Genomic DNA, 21,956 nt, shown 5'->3' with positions numbered 1-21,956 from the left:
CTGAAGAGCATACTGCTTTATAGTTGTGCAGGAACCAGAAGGTTTGACACAACATAGAGACACAACAGTATAAGTAAAGAAAAAGATCAGAACAGATCCTCAAACACCTTTTAATAAAACAAAAATCTTACCCTGGGACCCAGCCAGAAGCTTCCGTTATGTGTGCCTGTGTGACCATTGCTGGAGCTGGGTTATATGGACTCCCAATGAGAACACTCCCTGAATTGGTCAGTCTTTGCGATGAGCTTATGATCTATGAAATTTAGAAATAAAAACACAGCTCTGTTAAGAAAGCAGAGTTTACCACAGCCCCAGAGCCTCACTAAGGATGGTACCAAGGGGAAAACCACCAAAAAACCCAACAAAACCCCAACAACTTCTGTACCAGATGCAAGCAGCAATCAAAACATACAGAAGAGATGTCATAAGCAGCTTTTCATACATGAAAGTATGAAAGAATGCTGCTAAGATTTCTACTAATTGCACCATATTACTGTATTACTCATCTAGACAAGAACTGAACAAGTTCTGGCAGACAGGATCTATGCCCATGCACATGTAACTGTTTCCTCAAAAGTACTCCCAGGCAATTTCTTGATCACTGTAATCAATAAAACCTTCTTTCCAATGGGTTTGCCTCTTGTAATTATTTGCCTTTGGTACCAGAGACAACCTGAGCTGCAGGCAAAGCATTCACAGCATTCACGAGATCTCAAGGTATTCCAGCAATCTAATAACACAACACTGTACCTCTAGAATGACATGTAAAGTCTATACAGCATGGACTGAACTTACATGCAGTCAAACCTGGAGAAATTGTACAGTGTTTGTTAACACTAAGACACTTGGTCACAATTCTTAAATCTCATCTCATTCATTCTTTAACGTAGGTCACCAGAAGAATTCAGACAGTACGTAAAAGCAGAACAGCATTAATTAGTTAAACTTTAAAAGAAAATACATGGTAAATTATTTTTATTCCAGTATGGTAAATTCATACCAAAGCCGCTTAGACAATGCTTTTTACTCATATGCCTTATTTCACTTTTTAAAACTTTATAGTACTCTGTTTGTAGGTGACATTTTGAGTACTGACTGTATTAAACTCTGTAGTTTCCTTTACTACTTAACTTACCCAATACCCATATAAGTACACAGCAGAAACTTTGGTGTCCATCAGTATTGTTCAAACAAGTACAAAAAATGTTATCTGAAGAATTTTGCATTTCCTTAACTCATGGAGCATTACTTCACATCCCTCCCAACCCCACATCGTAATTACATATATGTATTTTTTGGTCTTAAAGCCTTAAAATGACCTTACTTATTTTTGCAAGTGGATAGCTTGACAAAACCAAGCGAAACCAGAAATTTAGGGAAACCACCACACAGGAACAAGTTAGATATTTAGTGGTTGATAGTGGAGAGCAGAATATCCCAGGCTGGCTGCTTTACACACAGGCATAGGAGCAGTTTTCGCTTGAATGATTAATTTGTAAAAGCTTGCTTAGGCTCAGCACTGGTGTAACACAAGGACGTGAGAGTCAGTAATGCAACATTTCAATTAAACATCGGTCCAATCCATTAACTTTTTACACCAGTTCCTTGCAACACTAAAAGCACGTCTATCTGCAGAGAGCGTATGGTTCTGCAGCAAACTGCAGACACGTGCCACAGAGATTGTGAGGTATTTTGCACACTGAAATGCATTTCACCACATTCCACCCTCTCTGAAGTTTCACATTGCTCTACTGATGCCTTGTAAATCCCAGATCAAATGTGTTGTAAAGGAGTATTTTATATCCAGCTTCTTCATTTTTGTGTGACCACTGTAACAGAGGTGGCAAATCACAATGGGACCGACCATGTCCCCTGTCCCTTGGTGCCATCTAGTGTTGAGGGACCCCAGCAGCAGCAGCCCCCTCCCATGGCTGTCACCCCTTTCCCCCCGCACAAAAATCCAGCCCAGAGCTGCCTGTTATAGCCACAGGTACACAAACTGGCATTATTTCAGTGTCACTTTCAAGTTTACTAGTGAATGCTTTTGCTTTCACAAAAAAATGCTGCACCGTGTATTTTCAGAGCACTAATTCCATCTTAACAGCAAGTACTTTTCCATTGTGCCTGAAGTAATCACATAAATTCATTGTATAACATAAAACAAAACAGAAGACCTCACCCTAATTTAGTGAACAGAGCACCTCCAGGATGTGTTAAATTCCTGTAATTAAACACATTTTATCAATAACACGCTCTTATATTTATGCCTACAGACCAAATCTAGAGAAGCTGTAACAAACTCTTATACAGAAGAATCCAGCCTGCAGATTGTGCCGATTCCACTGTCTGCCCAGCCCCAGGGGATTCAGAGTGATGGTCACCATGCAGCCAACAGCCCCCTCCACTGCTCTTGGGGCTGTGTGCTGGCCTGGAGGGCCTAGAGTGCCCCAAGGGCTGAAGCCTGCAGTGGTTAAATAACACCAGAACCCCCTCACAGCAGCAGGGTATTGCTAAGGCAAGCAAGATGGCAAAGGAGTGCTGACATTCCCTCTGTTACGAACTTGCAAACATTTTCTTTAAATGGTCTAGCAGACAACACACACAGCTCTCCACTGATGTTTTACAAGGCCTGCGTAAATGGCTATTTAATAAGAAAATCTTTCCTGAATAGAGATCTATCCTTGCAAAGCAGCAGAGTAAAATAATAATAAAAAATTAAATATTATAAAAATAGTAAAGAGATAAATGTGCATCTCATACCATGCAGTAGCTTTTGCAACTTCTACCTGCTGTAGAATCTAAATTGTAAATAGGTTCGTTTAACGCTAGAGCAAGGACTTGATAAGTCACTCGTAAGAGCAGGGACTGCTCACCCCTGTTCTCAGCTATTATTTACTGAACTCACAAAATACAGCTTCTGTAGCAGAACTACCCCAGTGAAATGCCACAGGGCACACGCTCCAGTGGGACATGTACCAGTACTGAGGCACTGGACAGTCCCCTGGCAGACACCCTGTGGGTACTACTGCAGCTGGAGAGCTCTGCACCACAGAGAACACAGCACGGGGGCTGCTGCAATGCCTGTGCCCCTCTACCCAACTGGGGCCACTGAAGAACAGTGATGTGAAAAACACCCAACACAACTGTTTATAAAACTCATCAAATGGTAATTGCAGTCAGAATAAGTGCCTGACAAGCAGGTTACTAGAAACAGTTCCCTGTATTGACATCACCTAATTAGTTCTCTGGCCACCAGAACACTCAAATTTTTTCTCAAAGCCAGACTGGCAATACACGCATGGTTATCACTGACAGGAAAAGACAGTTTTAACAAGAGGAGCTTCAGTAAGTTAAATCTTCAGTGTCACACTCAAGACATTTACTGCTTGGTGCTGCTGGAGATCCACTGGTGAGAATGACTCACAATAGTCACAGAGTTTCAATAAAATTCTTAATGGGGTATTTTGGGTTTTTTCTTACCACACTTTTGAGTTAAAACGGCAGCTGGTGAAGTGTATCCATGTCCATTCAAAGCCAGGAGGACAGGTATCCCCCAAGGTCACATATGCAGGACGGCTGCTGCGAGTGGCAGTACCCATACATCATCACCTTTCCACCCAGGTGGGGCACCTGAGCAGCTTTTGCAGCTGAGGCAGGAAGCAGCATGCTCTTAGCACTACTCACATCTTTGCTTCTCATGTTTCCATTTTACACTAGCAGGAAGCCATGTGGCTTGTTACACAAGTTAGAACTTACCATTTGGGGTCCAACATTCACATTGATCGGTCCTAAGGTTTTGGGCAAAATCTTCGTTGGAGAGTTGGTGCTGGAAACTGGCAATGTGATTATTGAAATGTTACCTAAAGAGAGCAGTAAAAAGAGTTCTAGATTACTTCCTTAGTAATCAATGACTAACACTTAGGCAAATTCTCACATCATTTGAACATTTTGGACTCAGGTTAGCTTTTTTGACTCATCCACTGCAAACACACCTTCACATAAAAACCTCCAGACCTTTCAGCAGATGTCACAGAAACACCTCACAGAACTACACCTGCAATACTTTAGCTTTAAAATTATGTGGTTTATTTCCAGAAACAATATTTTCTTGCCTAAGAGCACACTGCCTGTCATACCTCAGCACTAACAGTTAAAATGAATGAGTGCACTTTTTTCTAGAAGTCGGCATACAAACCCTATTTATAACATAAGCACATGTACAAAGTGTTATTCTATAAACAGAATCACAGAATAGTTTGGGCTGGAAAGGACCTTAAAGATCATCTGGTTCCAATCCCTTGCCATGGGCAGGGACACCAGTGAAGTAAGCCTATTGCAGCTTATCAGTGTAAATGACACCTTTACTACTTACCTGAAGTACCAGAGTGGGCAGATGGACATCAAGATAAAGCCAGCCATGTGATCTCTAATCCAGCATGTAATCATCCCAAGATGTTTATCATCTTTATGATCCTGGACTGCTTATCGATCTAGCTCATCCTGCCCTCAGGAAGTGCAGCTCTATGCCGAGAGCCTCAGAAATGGTGCTGCTCCTCCTCTAGGCCAAATCGTATCTTGTAATCTTAATTATTCAGACTTATTGTCTTAATCAAACTGTCATACAGCACTACCATTAGCCCACGAGTGTTCAAACTGGTGCATACAAGCTACTCAAAGCAGTGAATATATTTATCTGTGGGTATGGTGGCAGCCCCAGCTTCTGTCTCTATGACAGTCGATCAAACAACTCCTCCAATTCTTACACACAGCCTTGTTCCACATGGGGAATGACAGCAGTGGGTCTGGAGGCAGAATCAAATACAAGGAGGAGCTAGCATTGCCTTGTAATCCAGGGGCAGCTTGGGCCTGGCTGGGGTCATTGGCTGTAAAGACAAGGACTGGCTCCTGAAGAGCCACTGAGACTCCCAGGCACCGCAGACGGAAACTGAAAGCACCGGCGTTGACAGGTTCCTCAGAACAGCGCACACCCAGCCCTCACCACACCTCCCTGCCACAGCAGCTGGCCCATAGCCCACTGAGCTCAGATGGTCCCAAGGTGACTTGGTGGGGCTGCACGTCGCTGTTCCCCAGTCTTTTCTCCTATAAGCTGTTCCCCTCCACTGCTCACTTTCCTCTTCTTATGTGGTCCTCAACCATGGTCGTTCAGGTTATTATTCTAGTGCACCTATGTTCTGCCATGAGGCAACTGGAAAATCATACATTCAACAGGGTAGCTTCTCTGTAACAAACAGAGCAATACAATTGAGAGAAAAAGAAAACTTAAAAAAGGATCTTCTGTAGGTACAGCAAAGAGGTTGAACAGATGTACACAGACATGTCTGCCCCTTACAAAAATGAACAAGTATGAGAAATATTTACAATTTCAGACAAGGATGTTGTAATGTTCTGTGTAAATTCCTTCGGCATCTGGAGTAACACTACTACTTGATGCTGATTTTCCAAAAGGCAGATCTGTATCTGAGAACATCCTCAGAAGCAGCTTGCTTCTTCTAAACTCAATAAATTGAGTGATCTATGGGTTAACTAACTCATCTAGGAAAAAAACCCACTTACAGACCCCACACATACACAAACCCACCCCACGGCACCTTCCTGCTCTGTTATAAAACTGCTCTTGTGAGGTAGTGCCAGAGTGCACAAGACAACAATAATTCCTGACTTATGTACCCTGTGTTCCCATTTTGAGCTCAAAATAGTTCTCTCAACTGGCCAGTCACTTGTCAGTTTTACTTTTGCCACAGGATTTTGCCCAGGATGTGCTAAGCTGTGCTGGCATATTCCCATCAAAAAATAATTTCCCCTCCCACTGCAGGCTGCTGTTATCAGTGACGTGCCTGTCACTTCCCAGTACTGCTGTAGAAATCTCCCTCTTTGCTGCTGCAGCTGAAACCTGTGGCACGTTTTCCTCTGGGATCAGCTCTCATGCTTTCTCCTCACCCCTTTTCTGATTAGAGGAAACAAATTACTTTCTCTGGTGCTGACCACATAAAGTCACATGGAAAGTGCAGTTAAACTCTGAGATGTCAGCTCCTGGCCAACAGTTCTTTTACTACAGGGCTGCAGCACAGAGCCACCTTCAGCCACACTGCTGGCCTGCAAGAGGCACTGTAACGTCACGATTCACAACGCAAGACTGGAACGTGTCAGACTCACTGTACTGTACAACTAGTACTGCTGGTGCACAGTACAGTTAGCACTGTTGTTGTCGGATATGCATCTACCCACCACCCTACATCAGTTGCTGTGCATGCAGTTTGTTTCCTTCTCAACACGTGGTAGGTAGCTGGTGATCTCTTTGCACATACGTACATATGTGCCTCCCGTTGCGCATGCGTGCGTACGCACACACACACACAGACTCTCTGAAAACTGTAGCTTAAAAATACAATGCCCACACCAAACCCACACACAAACACCAGATTTACTGCAGCAGTCCTGGGAAAAACCCTAATGCAGAGCTACTGCTGCACTGAGCTTTCATGTACAAGGCTACCTAGATAAAGGTATACAGCCATCATTAAGGCAGCTTTAGTAAAGAGTCCTTCAAATTACTTCATTTAAAAAAGACAGTTGCTTACATATGACATATGTTGTGAAGTGTTTTTGACTAGAGTTGCTGGAGGTAAGAAACATTTTCATCTTCTAATCCCTACAAAAATCCCACATTTGGCAGCAGCATTGTCAAAATGATCTTAAGAACTGATCAAGCTTCCCTGCCCTTCCTTTTTAACTTCTTTATGGGTAAATACAAGTGTGTGACTGTACAGACTTTTAAACACAGGTAGGATGGAAAGGGACCAGTTTATTTTTGTGAGTGAGGTCTCTCTCATCCAGCACGGACAGAAGGAAAGAGCAACCAAACTTTTCACAATGAGATCATTCTGTGTATAAATCAGCAGTTGAAAAACCAGTAAATAAAAAGTTTTATCACTATGAATAAAATATTCACTACCTCATGGGTTTCTTTTTGTTTGTTTGGGGTTTCCCCTTTCTCTCCCTCTCAGAATAGGGTCGCAGTCCAGATACTCATGTGACCTCAACTGCTCCAAATATTTAAATGGTGGAAGCACCACCCTCCCATCTGTCCTCACAGCAAACATGATGTTTGGTTCAGTTATCTCACACCAGCAGACCAACCTGAAGAGCCAGATTTTGCAATTGGTATCACCAATGCCACTACTCTTCTCTAAACACAGAGAAATCCAACTTCCAAGAGCATCCCATCCTGCCCGTGGCCCTTGTGCACTGGCAGCCCAGGTCCGTGGGAGACAGCTGCCACAGAAAACCTGGAGCTGGCCAGGACAATATTATCACCACAAGCTGGAAACTGCAGCACAAGTACAACCAGCTCCGAAAGGGGGCACTTGCTTGCTAAAGTGACTGGCTGTGTTTTACACCAGTCTGTCAAGGCTGTCGAGGCCAGTGCACCTCTGTTGCTGAAGAGCTGGCAATCTCCAAAGTTCAGAAGGCACGGTAGTATTACAAAACAGCATTAACAGGAACAATTTCTTCAAGGCTTTCTTATAGAACAGCACAGAAAAACTAGGAGGAAGTAGGTGTCACACTGTAGATCATCTAAAAATATTCAAGAGACTTCTAAAACATACTCAGCAGGCTTCTGTATTCAACTTAAAGCAGAAATATCACCAAACGAATTCTCTACACCCTTTATCAAACAGTAACTGTAAAGGTTTTACACATTATTAGATTCCAAATAAATACCAAGTCTTAATAGCTCCCATCATGTGGGGACAAAAAAAGACTACACAGGTTTGTTCCAGTGAAAACCAGCAGTGGGTACACTGATAAGCTGAAAACAATGAGACCCATCAGCCTCCTAGTCACGGTCATCTTAGCTCATGGATGAAAAACGCCAGCAGAGATGGATCAAACTAGAACGATTTGTATAATAATACTCAATTCTTAAATAATGTTTCTCAGCAGTACTTTCAAAGCACAAAAGATGGGTGTCATTATTCCCACTTTACCTATGGAAAACCAAGCACATGGGAAAGAGCTCCACTTCAAACTCTCATAGAGAGGCTTTAACTGCAATATATATAACCCTACCACAAACTGAGCATGCTCGTCACTGATGGAAATCCAAAAGCAAAAGAAATCCAGTGGGCATACGTATGTTTCTCTTAGAACAAAAGCACTTTGCTTCTACATAATAATTTGGAGAATAGTAATATTCTACAAATAATTTTCCATCCCTCAGTCAGCACTATTGCTGTTTCTCATGGAACAAAACCACTGTTGCTATTCTTTCATATTTAGAAAAACGATCACTGTATAACTATGATCTGTCCTGGCACTTGCAAAATACTTTTACTTGCACACACAAAGAAAAATTCAATTTAAATGCTCCTCAGCTTCAAGGAGTCACAGAACAAAGTGATTCATGCTTATGTTCATGTATACTCACATGCACACGCTAACCAGCCCACAACACTAAAACATTGAGTGGCATCCCAAATAACTTGACACAAACAACGTGGACTCCCTTACAAATACGAAGCTAAGGAGGTTTTAGTGATTCCCCCCCTCCCCATATAACTTAATCTGGTGGGTCTGCGGCTTAGTTACAAAAATAATCAGGAACAATGTCAACCAGAATCTATAGCATCTGTCAGAGCCAGTTTCAAGGGAACCATAGCTGATGGAAGCTGGGGCCAGGCAGTTAGGATCACACGCAATGCGCGCATCGACAAAAAAACGCCTTTGAATTTTTAGACAAAACACCAGGGAAGTGCTGCTAATCTGGATTATATATTCAAAGCTCTGGAAAAAAAAAATCCACATTTTTAAAAGTATATCAATGACCAGCCATTGTAAATAATACAGACTATGGCTTGACAAAAACCCACAAAAACCCAGTTCAGACTTGTGAAATACTGGAAGTCCAATAAAATATTTTGAAATAATGCGTGATATGTCCTCTGGGTCCTCTATTATACTACAGCATGAACTCATCTCCAAGATCAGGATAGAGTAGTACAAAGCATATAGAAAACCTGATTTATTAGCATGTTATTAGTATGCACATATTTTCTTGGTACATTACTTCATTTGTTTCTTGCACGAACTTCCTAAGGCTATAAACCCAAGTTTAAAAACCCTAGATAGTCTGTAGAATCACATACCTATCTAGAATCACATGAAATCAAAGAGATCTACAGAAAAAACAAAATGGGGAGATGGTATTACAGTGTACTTCAGGCTTACACTGACCAGTACATTTTCAGTCTTTTACTGTTTAATTGAGATAACTTTATAGGAGATAACAGTTGCATGAATCTCTAAGTACCAAGGATAGGCCTAACAATAAGCAATTCCATTGTCCTGCACATTTAAGCAGATCTCTTCAAGCACACAATGAACTCCCAGTGCTCTCCAGGCCTCGAGCCCTGGTCAGATATCCAGCACACTGCCACTAAAACTCATTCATGCAGACCTTGTCACCAACCCACATTCCTGCCCACAAGCACAGCCATGGCTATGGCTATGCAGTGAACTTGCCTCATTTTCCTTTGGCAAGGAGGCACACTGGGTGTGTTTTGGCTTAATCTGCCCAGTGAACTGCTCTGCCACCTACACAGCTACACTGGCATCAACTAAGGAAATGCTTAAAAGCAGCTGTGAGCTGACCAGAGACAACTTCACTGGCACTGTTGCCAGAGAAAATGTCTTTGAAAGCAATCAAAAAGATACCTGCCTTACCACTTCCTTCACAGTAGCACAGGCATATGGCAGTCCTGGGCACCGAGAAGTTTCTGGAAAGCCTGCTACTCTATCAGGGCTTAATAAAAATCAAGCAGTGCAAAAAAAAAAAAAAAAAAAAAAAAAAAAAAGTAAAAAGAAAAGACCTAATTAAACAAAGTTTATTGGGAAGTTGCATTAAAAGTTATGATTCCCACCGAAAGCAATCTGGATTGCAATCTCATCTGATTATAGGATCCTCCCTCCCTCATGGAGGCTGCTGCAAGACAGGTGGTCTAGAGCTGAGCTCCCTTTTCCCTCCACAGCTATAAACAGAGAGCACCATGTAAATTCACAGATTTTAAGAATATACACTATTAACTAAGGACAGTGTAATTCACCAAAATTATTGTGTTAGTCTACATTACACTTTTTAAAAAGAGAAGTAAATGTCACTTAACCAGCTTGAAACTTTTGCTTCTTCCTTTCACACCCTATCAACTAATAATTGTCAACTCACTGTTCATAGACCAAAGTGGACCAGTACCCAGTGTCTTCACTCAGATGCAGACACACTGGGTCTGCCAGTAGATTTTTGTTTAGGAGGCAAACAGAACAGTTAACCTGTGAAATAAATTCAGTTTTTACATGCAAGAGCATTCCCTATGAAAGATAACAAATTATGGTTTCAGTAACTTTTGTTGTTTTCTTCCCAGGCACTCACAAATTTAGAGTTCTTTAAGTTTTCAGGACATTATCTATTGAAAATTAAGCTTGTGCTCCAGGGAACTTCTCAGTGTATTTAATTGATCTGATTTACTTTTGGCAATATCCCTTATCAGCAGGTCATGTGTGTTGAATACTTTTAAAACAAGCTAAAGGCATGCCGAAATAAGACCCTGGAAATAGTATCATTAAAAATGCAATCTATCAAATATAAGCTAATCTTTACTAGACTTTTTTCTTTAGCTCAGATGTATTACCTTTTTATTCCTATCAGCCGCTATGAGTTTTGAATGACACAACCAGACATCTTTTTTTTCAGAGACAAATTCTTAATGGTAGTTTTCTGGCTCCAAGTCTGGCAAAACTTTTTTTCCCCAAAATCAAAACTCGTGATAATTTCTACTGATTTCATAGTGATTTTTCCTGTAGTTGTAACTGTTCTGATCAATCCCCCAACTTCTCAAGTTTATGAAAAACATTAACTCATGCTAACACCACCCTCCCTCTCCCCCAGCTAAACTGACTGTTCTTGGTAAAATACATACTTAACAAGCAGTTACAAGAAACTGCAGGCAGAATCAGAGAATAGCTGGGACAAACCTCTGGAGGTCATCTTGTCCAAGCCCTCTGCTAAAGCAGGGCCACCCAGTGCAGGCTGCCGAGGACTCTGTCCAGATGGTTTTTGAATATCCCCAAGGATGGAGATCCATAACCTCTCTGTGCCAGTGCTCAGTCTCCCTCACAGTAAAAAGTGTTTCTTGATGTTCAGGGAAAATGTCCTGTGTTTCAGGCTGTGGCCATGCCTCTGGTCCTGTCAGTGGTACCACTGAGAAGGCCCTGGCTTCATCCTCTAAGCAAACTGCACCTGAGCCTTCTCCAGACTACAGTCCCAGCTCTCTCAGTCTTTCCCCATGAGAGATGTTCCAGTCCCTTCATGATCTTCATTGCCCCTGCCTCAATTCTCTCCACGATGGCTGCCTCCTTCACCGAGAAGCCCCATAACTCTCAGCAGCGGCTTCACCAGGGCTGAGTGTGGGGACGGGTCACCTCCCTCGACCTGCTGGCAGCACTACTCCCCTCCTCCATTCTCCACCCTCCTGCATCCTCCACTGGCTCAAGCTCAACCTTCTGCCCACCAGCCCCACAGGTCTCTTCCGCACCGGGTGGTCCCAGACTTTACCGCTGCAGGAGCTGTTCCCCTGCCACAGATCCCTCCGGGTTGCTCGGGCTGGCACTCAGCCCCTGCGCTACCTCACGGCCCGCAGGCGCTTCACGCGCGCGCTTCCCACAACTCCCAAGAACTCGGCTCCTGCCGCCCGCGGTCAGTCAGGAGCCGCTTTTCCTGTGTTGGGCGCTTCCCGCCCACCTCGGGCGAACCCTGCTCCGCCGCGAAGCGCCACCATGTTACGTTTAAACAGGGCAAGCGGGGGGATTCCTGCCGGGCCCGCTCCGATCCACTGCAGACGATGGCGGCAGCCGCCCACGCGCGCCTTTGTTAACCGAGGCCCTCGTGCGGCGGGTCCAGGCGTGAGCAGTCGCGCGCCGAGCAAGCCCCGGCGAAGGCGCGCGTGAGCCCAGGCCGGCCTCGCGCCAGCCCTGACGCGGCCGCTGCCCTCACGCGGGCACGCGGCGTCTGAACGGACAGCGTTGGCCGCGGCAGCCCCGCGCGCCTGAGAACGATTCTGGTCGCGCTACAGTGTCTCCAGGCACGGAGGGCGAGCACAGACACCGCGCCAGCTGCGGGCACCCTGCGGGGTGAGGGGCGGGGCAGGGCAGGGCAGAGCAGGAGCCGGGCGTGCAGCCTCTACCCCACCGCAGCCCGGCTTGTTCCGCACAGCTGCACAGGCCAGGCAGAAGGCTTTAAAACCTACAGCTCCTCCCAAATTTGCAGCTCTCCGCACATCTTGTGTTGTTCAAAGGAATCCTGAGAACACATCGTCCCTTCACCTGTCACTGCAGAAGCCAACAACCCGTGTCAGGTGTGTTCAGTTACAGTGCCCACCTCATGGGACCGGTCTCATTGAATTTACAGCTGAGAAGCAGCAGCTTTTTTGAGTACTGAAATGATTTGCAAGTAGTATACGATTGCAAACCCTGCTTCATACCTAGCAACTCCAGTGCTCAGCACATCAGGTGGCCTATAAACAGGAGAGGAGCCCCCAAAGCCGCAGACACCTGTGTAGATGCACAAAGGGCAGGTGAGGTGGCTTTATGGGACAAGTGACCAAGACATACAGACATGCCCTCTGCATGGCATCAGCATGAGAAGATTTGATTTTTCACTTTACAGTACGTATGACCAGGATTACAAAACTGGAAGTGTTCAACTTCCTGACTGGGTATGCCTCCCGAACAGATTAAATTTTAAATCCTACTGGTTACACATAAACTATACAGTATGTCTGATTTAATTCATTCACGGCTTGAAACAATCACCCAAACCCACAACTGAGCTGTCATTATCCAACTCATTCACAAACCCAATTATACCTGTTTAAGAACTAACTTGAACTACAATACTTCATAATTTTAACAGAACATGCCAACTACACAAAGACATCTTGCTACTCAGACTAGGACCTTACCTAAATAATGGAGTACCTTAGTTGTCAATTAACTTTATTAGGCACCAAAGTTCTGCCTGCATCCAGGAGTGTCTCAGTCCTGTTGGCATGGCACATACCAGGAGTTCCTCCCAGTGGGCACAATCTATGACAAAACACTGGAAGAATATCTAACACCCACATACAGATCTATCCCCAAGGCAAAGAGCAGCAACAATCATCTGTTCTCCAAAACATGAGGGGAACCATCAATCCCTTTTGCATTCAGTAACCCAAGAGTACTCATTCACTAAAAAATGAGAACCAGGGCCATTTTTTGTCTGGGAAAGTTAAAATGCAGGTCTCCTACAGCAATAATTTTCATCACTTTCAGATAAGGAAATCATGCATAGTCAGCCCAGCCTGAGATAGCTGAACCATTCTGACTGTAACAATAAGAATCTACTACTTGAATTATTTCACCCAATGACTGTCCTTGCAACAAGTGGCCCCTGGCATCGGGTGAGAACCCTGACCATTAGCCAAGAGCCAACCACGTGTGGCATTCCCTCTCAGACGCAATGAGTATTCATTTCAAGCAGAGGAAACAAGCTCCAAAGGCAGATCCTTTAGCTGCAAGAGCCTGTTGCCTGTAAGTTAAAGGCAACAAATGGAGCAAAGTAAGTTGTCTGTTGAACAGGAATTGTTCACTAAACAAAGCAAACAACATTCTGAGTTAATGCTCTTCTAAGTACTGTCATGTTTCTTTCTAGGCACACCTGGAAAGAAAAATCTAGTTCCCTTCAGAATTAGGCAGTAAGTCTTTTTACAAGGATTGCAAATTTGGATGTGATTCTGCAATCATCACATGTAAAACAAATTACTTAGTAAATCTGCACCATATTTAGATATATGGGGTAGGGGTACTGCAGATTCTTCTTTTTCCCAGACATCATCTATACAAGGAATAAAAAAATTACTAAAAGCATTCTAAAAAACCCGAACAATAATAATAATTAAAAAAAAAAAAAGAAGAAGAAGAAGGATACAGCTAGAAGATCACAGCATTCCCTAACAAGCACAGGAAACAAGCAAGTAATAAGAAAACTGAATTCCCAAATATACTAAACCTGTCAACCTTTTTAGGAACAGTAATTCAGATTTAAAAATCAGCACAAGTGACACAGCAGTACTTTAAGACTTAGAGATTAGATTGCAATACCTAAGCAGTCTGTGAGCATTAACTTCTCCTGTAGCAAAATAAACCTGGAAAATATCCAGAGGTTGGGCATAGACACTAAAGGTCACAGTGGGAAAGGTAAATGAAGCCTGATCAAACACATACAGGAACAACAGGAACAGCAGCAACAGTAACTGCTTCAGATATTCAGGGGAAAAACTCAGGGAGAAAAGAAATTTTGAAAGTTAAGCCTGTAAATGGAAAAAAAAAGGCAGAGAAGGCAATTTTGGAGCACAAGGGTCAAGCAATTGATTGCACATTTCTAGTGCTCATTCTCCAAGAAGAATAAGCCAGTGTGAAGAAGATGTTACATCTCAACAGAGATGTCAGTGATCTTTAATTATATTTCTAGCTTAAAAAAAAAAAAAATCGTTAGAGCACAGCATTTAAAAAAATATAGAAGAATAGAGGTGAATAATATATCTGTCATCCCAGAAGCAAAATCTAATGAAGACTGGGATAAGGATCACTGAGATGTTACTACTAACAGCAGTGCCCTCTACTTGATAAGTTTATTCTATTCAGTTATTCTCTGAACAAATTAATTGTTTGTCTCAAATTATCTGAAAATGTTGCTCTTGTTCCCTGGTATCATGACACAGTAAACACAAAATAATGAACCACAAAGTGCAATTATCGCACCAGTGCACAGTAAATTAATTCTCAGAGGCCTAAACCAGTCTGTAATGTTCTGCATTGTTTAGAAAAGGAGGGAGATACCTTAGCTCCAGCCATTTGCTGTTTAGACTATTTCATTTTTTCAGACTCTGAAACTGTGGTGATGAGCCAAAAATCATTCCTCCAGGTAGGACTTGCATTTGTTTTTCACAGTGGGTAACAGCAAACCAGTGTTTACTTAGAAAGGTTGATCGAAGCATTATCTGAATTGTAAATCCCCAAGTTTTCTAATATACGTACGGGGCTGCAGTTTTATTTTACTGGAATCCTACAGCTGTTCTGACTGCCAGCACACTATTTTAGAGTCAGAAGTGATGAACCTAGAAATGCTAAGATGAAATAGGATAGGACAAAACATAGTTATTACTGTAAATTGTCCAGAACGCTCATAAAAGTACCACAAGATATCACCGACCACAAAGTTGTGCTTAACCTTCTCTCCTATCTGGACTACACCAAAGTCTGAGAATTTTAAGAGTGGGGTGGAAATCAGGAACTTCAGCACATTATTAACCATCAAGAAAAAAAAAAAAAAGGAAAGGGGGAAAAGGGGAAAGAGAGGAAACAGGAAAGAGGGGGGAAGGGGGAGAAACGGGTGGAAGGGGGAAAGCTTATTTTATCTTCTGATTATTTTTACCACACTCTCCTTTCTCCTCTGAAATCCAGTCTTTGTTACTGACACTTGCATGTCAGTAATAAAACATCAGTGTGGATGTGTGAATACATTTTGAACATTTAAATTGTGAGTCTCCCAAAACTGAATCAAGCATATGCAGTGAAATCAGCAGAAATACTAATTTACTGAACACAAGACAGAAATAAGTGTTATGTATGCTTCTTTTCTATGTATACAAACAGAATTCTCTTACCTTTTGTTGGACTCTGGTTCTGATCTATAAATCCTTTCAAGTCTCCATTTGTGGAAGTCACACCGACCTGAACAAAACATTTTTTTAAGTCTTAAAATACGATAAACCTTTCTATGTTTTCTATAATGCAACTAACGGTATTATAAAAGTAATCTGTCCTGCATTTCTGAAACATCATAATTCTATGGATAGTAGGGTCTAATAAGAGCATGAGATTCAAAGCAAAGGATGAAAGCCATTTACCGTGTATATATGAAGACAACTAATTCTAGCTAAGTTCTTACCCCCCAAAAAATCCTAAATATTCTGATACTGTACTATACATACATGACCCAAGCAGCACATTCTGGCTATTATGGTGTAAGTCACTGTCCCCTCAAGACAAGACAGAGCAGCTGCCACCAGTGATACAGCAGAAATCTGCCTGATGTCTAGTATTCCAGTACTAAGCTGCACAGCCTACAGGTCTGAGGAGACATGACAGTTGATGCACTTTAAATACAATTCTCTAGTCTTCAAAGATAAATGGATTTACCCTGAGGGTAAGTTACAAGAGACACAGAGAATTTAAAACATACATAGAACGGTGCATTTCAGATTTTGACATGTACACACATCATGGAAAGGCAGAGTTTGTAGAGAACAACACAAGTTCACTGCTCCTGCATGAGGGAGGGAAGAGCTGGAAAGTCCCTCAGATCCCAGCTAACTAGGCACAGACCGAGCAGCAGCAAGTAATGGTCAGGCATTCTGCAGTTTTAGAGCATCATGCTTGCACAACCTTAATAACTTCCCTTTAACAAAGCATTTTGTTTTGCTTCCCAGCCAGAACCTGTGATAAGGACTGAGGGACTGAGCTCCACTGGAGCAGCAGACAAACTAATTACTACAAAATATCTTTTAAAAATATTATAAAATCTGAGTACTTCTGTAAATAATTGGGACAAAGGGTTCACGTACCCAAGTTAAGAAAAACCAATCATACAATCAAGGATCAAATATTTGCTTTGGTCTACAATGTAATAATAATGGAACATAATGCTAGGGCCACTCATCGAATTTTAATAATTTCAAATCAGAGAATAATTTAATTGCAGTCAAATTAAACAATAGTAACATAACTCTAAAATAAATTATGCAAGAACAAAAAATACCTAGTACAAGCATTTAAGCCACACAGTTCCACTACACACACTTGTATTCAGCAAGTAATTTTTGAGGGAGAAACTCTGCACACAGTGATATGACAGACACTTTTGAAACTACTTCTATTATATTTTCACCACCAGGAGCAATGTACAAACATTAACTGTTGCTGCACTAGGCTGATCATAACATTCTGCCTAATGAACTAAGTTATGTGCTTCTGTAAAAAAGCCCTTAGAGCTGCTCAGTACAGTTCATCAATTTATCTTGAATGTTGTCTGTGTCAGACTTGTTCTTTTCCTGTCACACCCAACTAGACAGTCATATACTGTTCCCAACAGGCAGCAAGTGCTTCGTTGTTGCAGACTATGGTATTACCAGAAGTCGCTTTTGAAACAGAACAAGTCTGTCTCATTCTTTCCTCTCAATTTTCCCTTTTGTCTCCCACCAGGTGGCAGCGGTGGAAAGGCAATGCAGCAAGGCTGGGAAGGGTGTGAACATGAACTGCTGGATTTGAGGAGAGGAAAGAACACCTGAAAACAAATGCAAAACGTCTCCTATCACGTTTTGGTAGCTGGTCCATACAGAAAACAGCAGCATTCTAGTATCCTTCCTCCCCGGGTGCTTGGGTGGCAGGGAAAGCTAACGGAGTAAGAAGTCACCCTGATTCCTTACAGTAAAAATGTAGTCTTGAGGAGATCTTTAAAATAGAGCTTGGAAAGGTTAGTAAATTGCACAGCATATGGCACTGAAAGGGCATTACAACTGCAAAGCCAAGATGAATAGCCAGCACTCTTGGATCATACTACTGGTGCCTTTGCACAATAAATAACAGTATGAGTTTCTCCCTAGGACCCCTGCCTCTGCAAGAAACAGAACACCACAAACAGGAGGTTTTAATTCAGAGAAGGAAAAGGGGAGTCACAGGGATAAAGTATATATAAAGGGCCTTAACCCATTCCAAGAGAAAGGATAAGAATTACCATTCCCATGAACATCTTCAAAGACAGTACTACCAATTAGTTCACAATTGAACCTTCAACTCTAGATTTATAACTGTACTTTTCCCTGATTCATATCAGTGCTTCAGTTAAATGCTGCAGATTATATACTTATGAACTGTCAGCCAAAGATGACTCCCCAGCTGTTACAAAAATTCAAACATTTACATTTAATTCTCTGAAAGATTTAGATTATTTAATTGATTCAGTGTTTAAGGAAATGTAGCAAAGTACTTGAATTCTTTGCTGTATCTTGTACTTCAGTGATCCAAAAGATACAAAATTACAGAAGACTTTTAGTTTGCATAGAACTGCATTTTTTCATTATGATAGCCGTAGTAACACATTTATAAAGAGCATCAGATTAACAGCAGCACTTCTTTCAATTTTATAATCTTAATATCTATGTTTAGAAGAGCTTGAAAACAAACCTGAATTTCATGAGAACTTAAATGAGAAATGTGGCAGATTTAAAGGAATTTGTTTCTTTTACAGAAGAATTATCATAACTAAGCCTTCAGAAGCAGCAAAGTGTGTCACAGTATTACAATCCTGCAGCAGAACAAGAACTTTATGGGATTCCATTTTGATGTTAGAGACGTCCCAGGCCATGTTGCTATTTGGAGGCTGTACCATCCACTACTAGGAATCTTGTCATTTAACCACTCCTAAGCTGAAACCAGTAAACAAGGCAACACTTACATATGTTCATTTTTTACTTTCCATACAGCTCACGTTATTTCTGCTTTGTAACACTGCCCCAGACTGTCTGCATTACTGGGTATAGCAGGAGTTGGACTCCTGTCCATCTACAGCAAGATGAATCCAGCCATGAAATAAGATGAAGCAGGCACTTGGCAGGCCTTCACATCCTATTAAATATTTTCATCAGGTTTTCTTCCCCTTTCCTAGTAGGTGACTAAGAAGTTTCCAAATAGGGTGTGGGGAAAGAAAAAAAGAATCACAATCAGAGTTTGGAATGGAGCAAACTGGCAGGAGCTGCTCTTGCAGCTTATCAGCCTTCTGCTTGATACATTGTTCAGGTAACAAAGGCTCCGCCTGTGATCCTTCCTTTACTTTACAGAAAGTAACTTTCTCATTAACCTGAAGTTTTCATTCTTTCTGTCCTAGAATTAATCTAGATTCTAACACAACGAAGTTGTAAATTAGTAGGGAATCCACTAACTGGCTGTTTCCTTACATCTGTAATCCCTAACAGACTCATTTGTAGACATATTGTAGTAGTATCACTTACAGAAACAACTTGGGTAGGTCCTAAAAAGGGTGCTCTCACCATAATCTAAAAGAAATCTGCCTGGGCTATCAATACAGTACAGCTAGTGTCCTTTACATTGTTTTTGAAGAGTTTCTTGTGTAAAACAGGTGTCTTGTTTAAGGCCCTCTCGACTTCAGCAGTTAAACTACTGACATGTGAAAGAAAAACTATTATAGCCATTTAACTGACCTCATCTATGAGAAGAAAACCACTCTCTTAAGGAGCAGTGACAAATAGCTTTACAAGCATATGCATACAAATTCAGATCAGACAATAAAAACTAAGTGTTACTCAAATAATCTGAGTCACATTATTTATTTTGTCCTAAAAAAATAAGTTTACCTTGAATATTTGCTCATTTTTTCACAATTTGTCATTACTGTTTCAGTGCCTTCTTATCTGAAGGACAGAAGGGAATGGAAATACAAAACAGGCAAGAAAAAAAGCATTTTATGACATAAGCAAAGAATAAAGTAACCCATTATGACAGGGAGATCTAAATTACATCTGGGTTCAATGTGCATGGTAAGCACGTAAACATCTCATCTCCAGAAGAATCTGTAACTTTTATTCATCCTTTCATTATTCACAGCTGTTCTGGTTGGATTTGTTTCCTAAGGAAGGTCAAATTACCCGTAAGCAATATTCCACAAGCAGATACTACAACTGTCCTGCATTTAGAGCAGCCATTCTTGATAATTCTCCCAACACGTACTCAAAATGTTAGCAAGGAAAACTAGTGATGCGAAACGTTATTCATCTTACATACACATTCAACCTATGGAAACAGCTTGCCATGTGCTTGAAGAGCAAGCTTCCTTGAAGGCAAAGTTGCTCAACATAGCTTATGCATGTGAGGTGCAAAGACATCTTCGCCTAAGCTCACTGCACTTTTTCTTGAGATGCATCAGGAGAACAAACATCCCTATGCTTCTGTGTCCCAGTTGAGGGGTACTGATTTCAGAATGTAAGAGGTGACAGCTTCCTGGTGTGTACATGCTTCATTAAAGATATGACCTTTACGAACTTACCAGATGTCCAAATGCCAGTACTTTAAAATTCCCTTTCCTTGATGCTTCAACAGAAAGAAAGATGGAAGTACCTGTGCAGAGCTTTCTCCCTCAACTCACTCAGCAGATTACTAAAATATTTCAGACAGTGGAACAAACACCAACCTTACATTTGAAATGGGTTTCAGGCAGAAACTCAGACACGATAAACCCCAGAACTCTACAAATTCAGAAGCATTCTTGAGACTTCTAACAGCAACAGAGAATGCTATTGGCCTGAGTGGGCAGTTCTGACTAACTAAGGTTGGGGAATCCTGAAGAAGTGCTACAAATGAGGACAGAAAGCATATGAACACCCTTGTTTTCACACTTTGCAAATCCTCTAAACAGGTATACTTAACAAGAAAACTGAAAACATCATGAGCTCTACTTTCACCTGCACCACAAACTAATTTTTTTTTAATAAACCCATAAAAGTTAGATAAATAACTAGGTTTGCATAGTTTAATTTGCAAAATTTCAAAGTATGCATACTAATAAAAATATTTATTCTGTAAAGTAACTATAACCTTGTGTTAAACAACAGCAAAACCATTATGTCTATATTCAGCACAAGCGTAGGTTGCCGAGACTAGATGTCTCATGTCTGTCCTTGAAGGTTTTCAAAGCGCAAAGCCCTGAGCAGTCCTCAACAAAGCACCAAGCAGCTGGATTCTGAACCGAAGTGTCAGAGCTTCACGCAAAGCGCCATAGTGGATGGCCTCCTGAGATCCCTTCCAACTTATGTTACTCTGACTCTGCCACACAACACTCCATGGATTTTATTTGCTTTGGTATCTATCCTTTGACTGCATTGAACAAAAGGTCAAAACAAAAAAGATTTCAATTTGTGCAGCTGTTTCATATACATCAATAGAATTACCTATTTATACAACAGTTGAATATGGCCTATGAAATAAGTAAATCAAAAGGCTTTGCACATACACACCAATTTATTTTCTGGCTTGGTCAGCTCAAATCAAACTTTTAGACATAAGACATCCAAAAGCCTTACCTGAAACTACACACCAAATGAAGCTATTAATAAAGACAACAGAAATTTCTAAGACTTGAGAATTCATTTTACCAGACTATGCCCTTGTCAACAATTCAACCAAATACACACAAAAGCTTTTGCAGTTACTGAACAGAGTGACATCCTATGATTACCTGCACTTTATTGTGGGGTATTTCTTTAATTATGTTGTGTTCAGATTTAATTAGACTGCAGATGCCCTACCAAAGGCAGTGAACAGGTAAACTGCCCAAGACTGAAAGTCATACTCAACTCAGTGACCACAAAGCTTAATCAGAACTGTTCTCTATACAAATTGTGTACCACAGGAAGCACAGCTAATTAGGCAGAAAATTAAGGTCAGGATGCAGACATTTCATAAGCTTCCTCAGAACTCAGGACAGGGGAGTCAATATAGAACCTCTAGACACCATAATACAGGCTTCTTAATGCAGCAGATGAAGAAACAGGAAGGCTCCGAGTCTTGTAGGCACCAAGCGTGCACCAACATTAGTAAAGAAATACACCATCTTTCTGTTCTTTCTTGAGTTTTTATACTTGGACTCAGAAGGATTTTGCTCTGGTGCAAAGGTGAGATGCTTCAACAAAATGCGAAGCTCCCTAGTAACTCTGGAGCAGTGTTAGAGGAATCACAGAATATCTCAAGTTAGAAGGGACCAGTAAGGATCA

At 41.5% G+C, this 21,956-nt stretch overlaps 1 protein-coding gene across 2 annotated transcripts in view; it reads right to left on the bottom strand.

The window, feature by feature from the left end:
- The window catches only part of TFDP2 (transcription factor Dp-2), a 55,456-nt gene that overhangs the window by 21,872 nt on the left and 11,628 nt on the right, over positions 1-21,956 (bottom strand). For both annotated transcript variants that reach the window (XM_080623403.1, XM_080623402.1), the window contains 3 exons: positions 15,780-15,846; positions 3,757-3,860; positions 132-253 (listed from right to left, as the gene is read on the bottom strand). In XM_080623403.1, coding sequence (XP_080479529.1) covers positions 132-253; positions 3,757-3,860; positions 15,780-15,846 — 293 coding nt within the window. The remainder of the gene's footprint in view (positions 1-131; positions 254-3,756; positions 3,861-15,779; positions 15,847-21,956) is intronic.

The sequence above is a fragment of the Psittacula echo genome (assembly GCF_963264785.1).
Source record: "Psittacula echo genome assembly, chromosome: 7".
NCBI classification, from domain to species: Eukaryota; Metazoa; Chordata; class Aves; order Psittaciformes; family Psittacidae; genus Psittacula; species Psittacula echo.
Note: the sequence above shows the minus strand (reverse complement) of the source record. Positions and strands in the feature narration are given on the sequence as shown.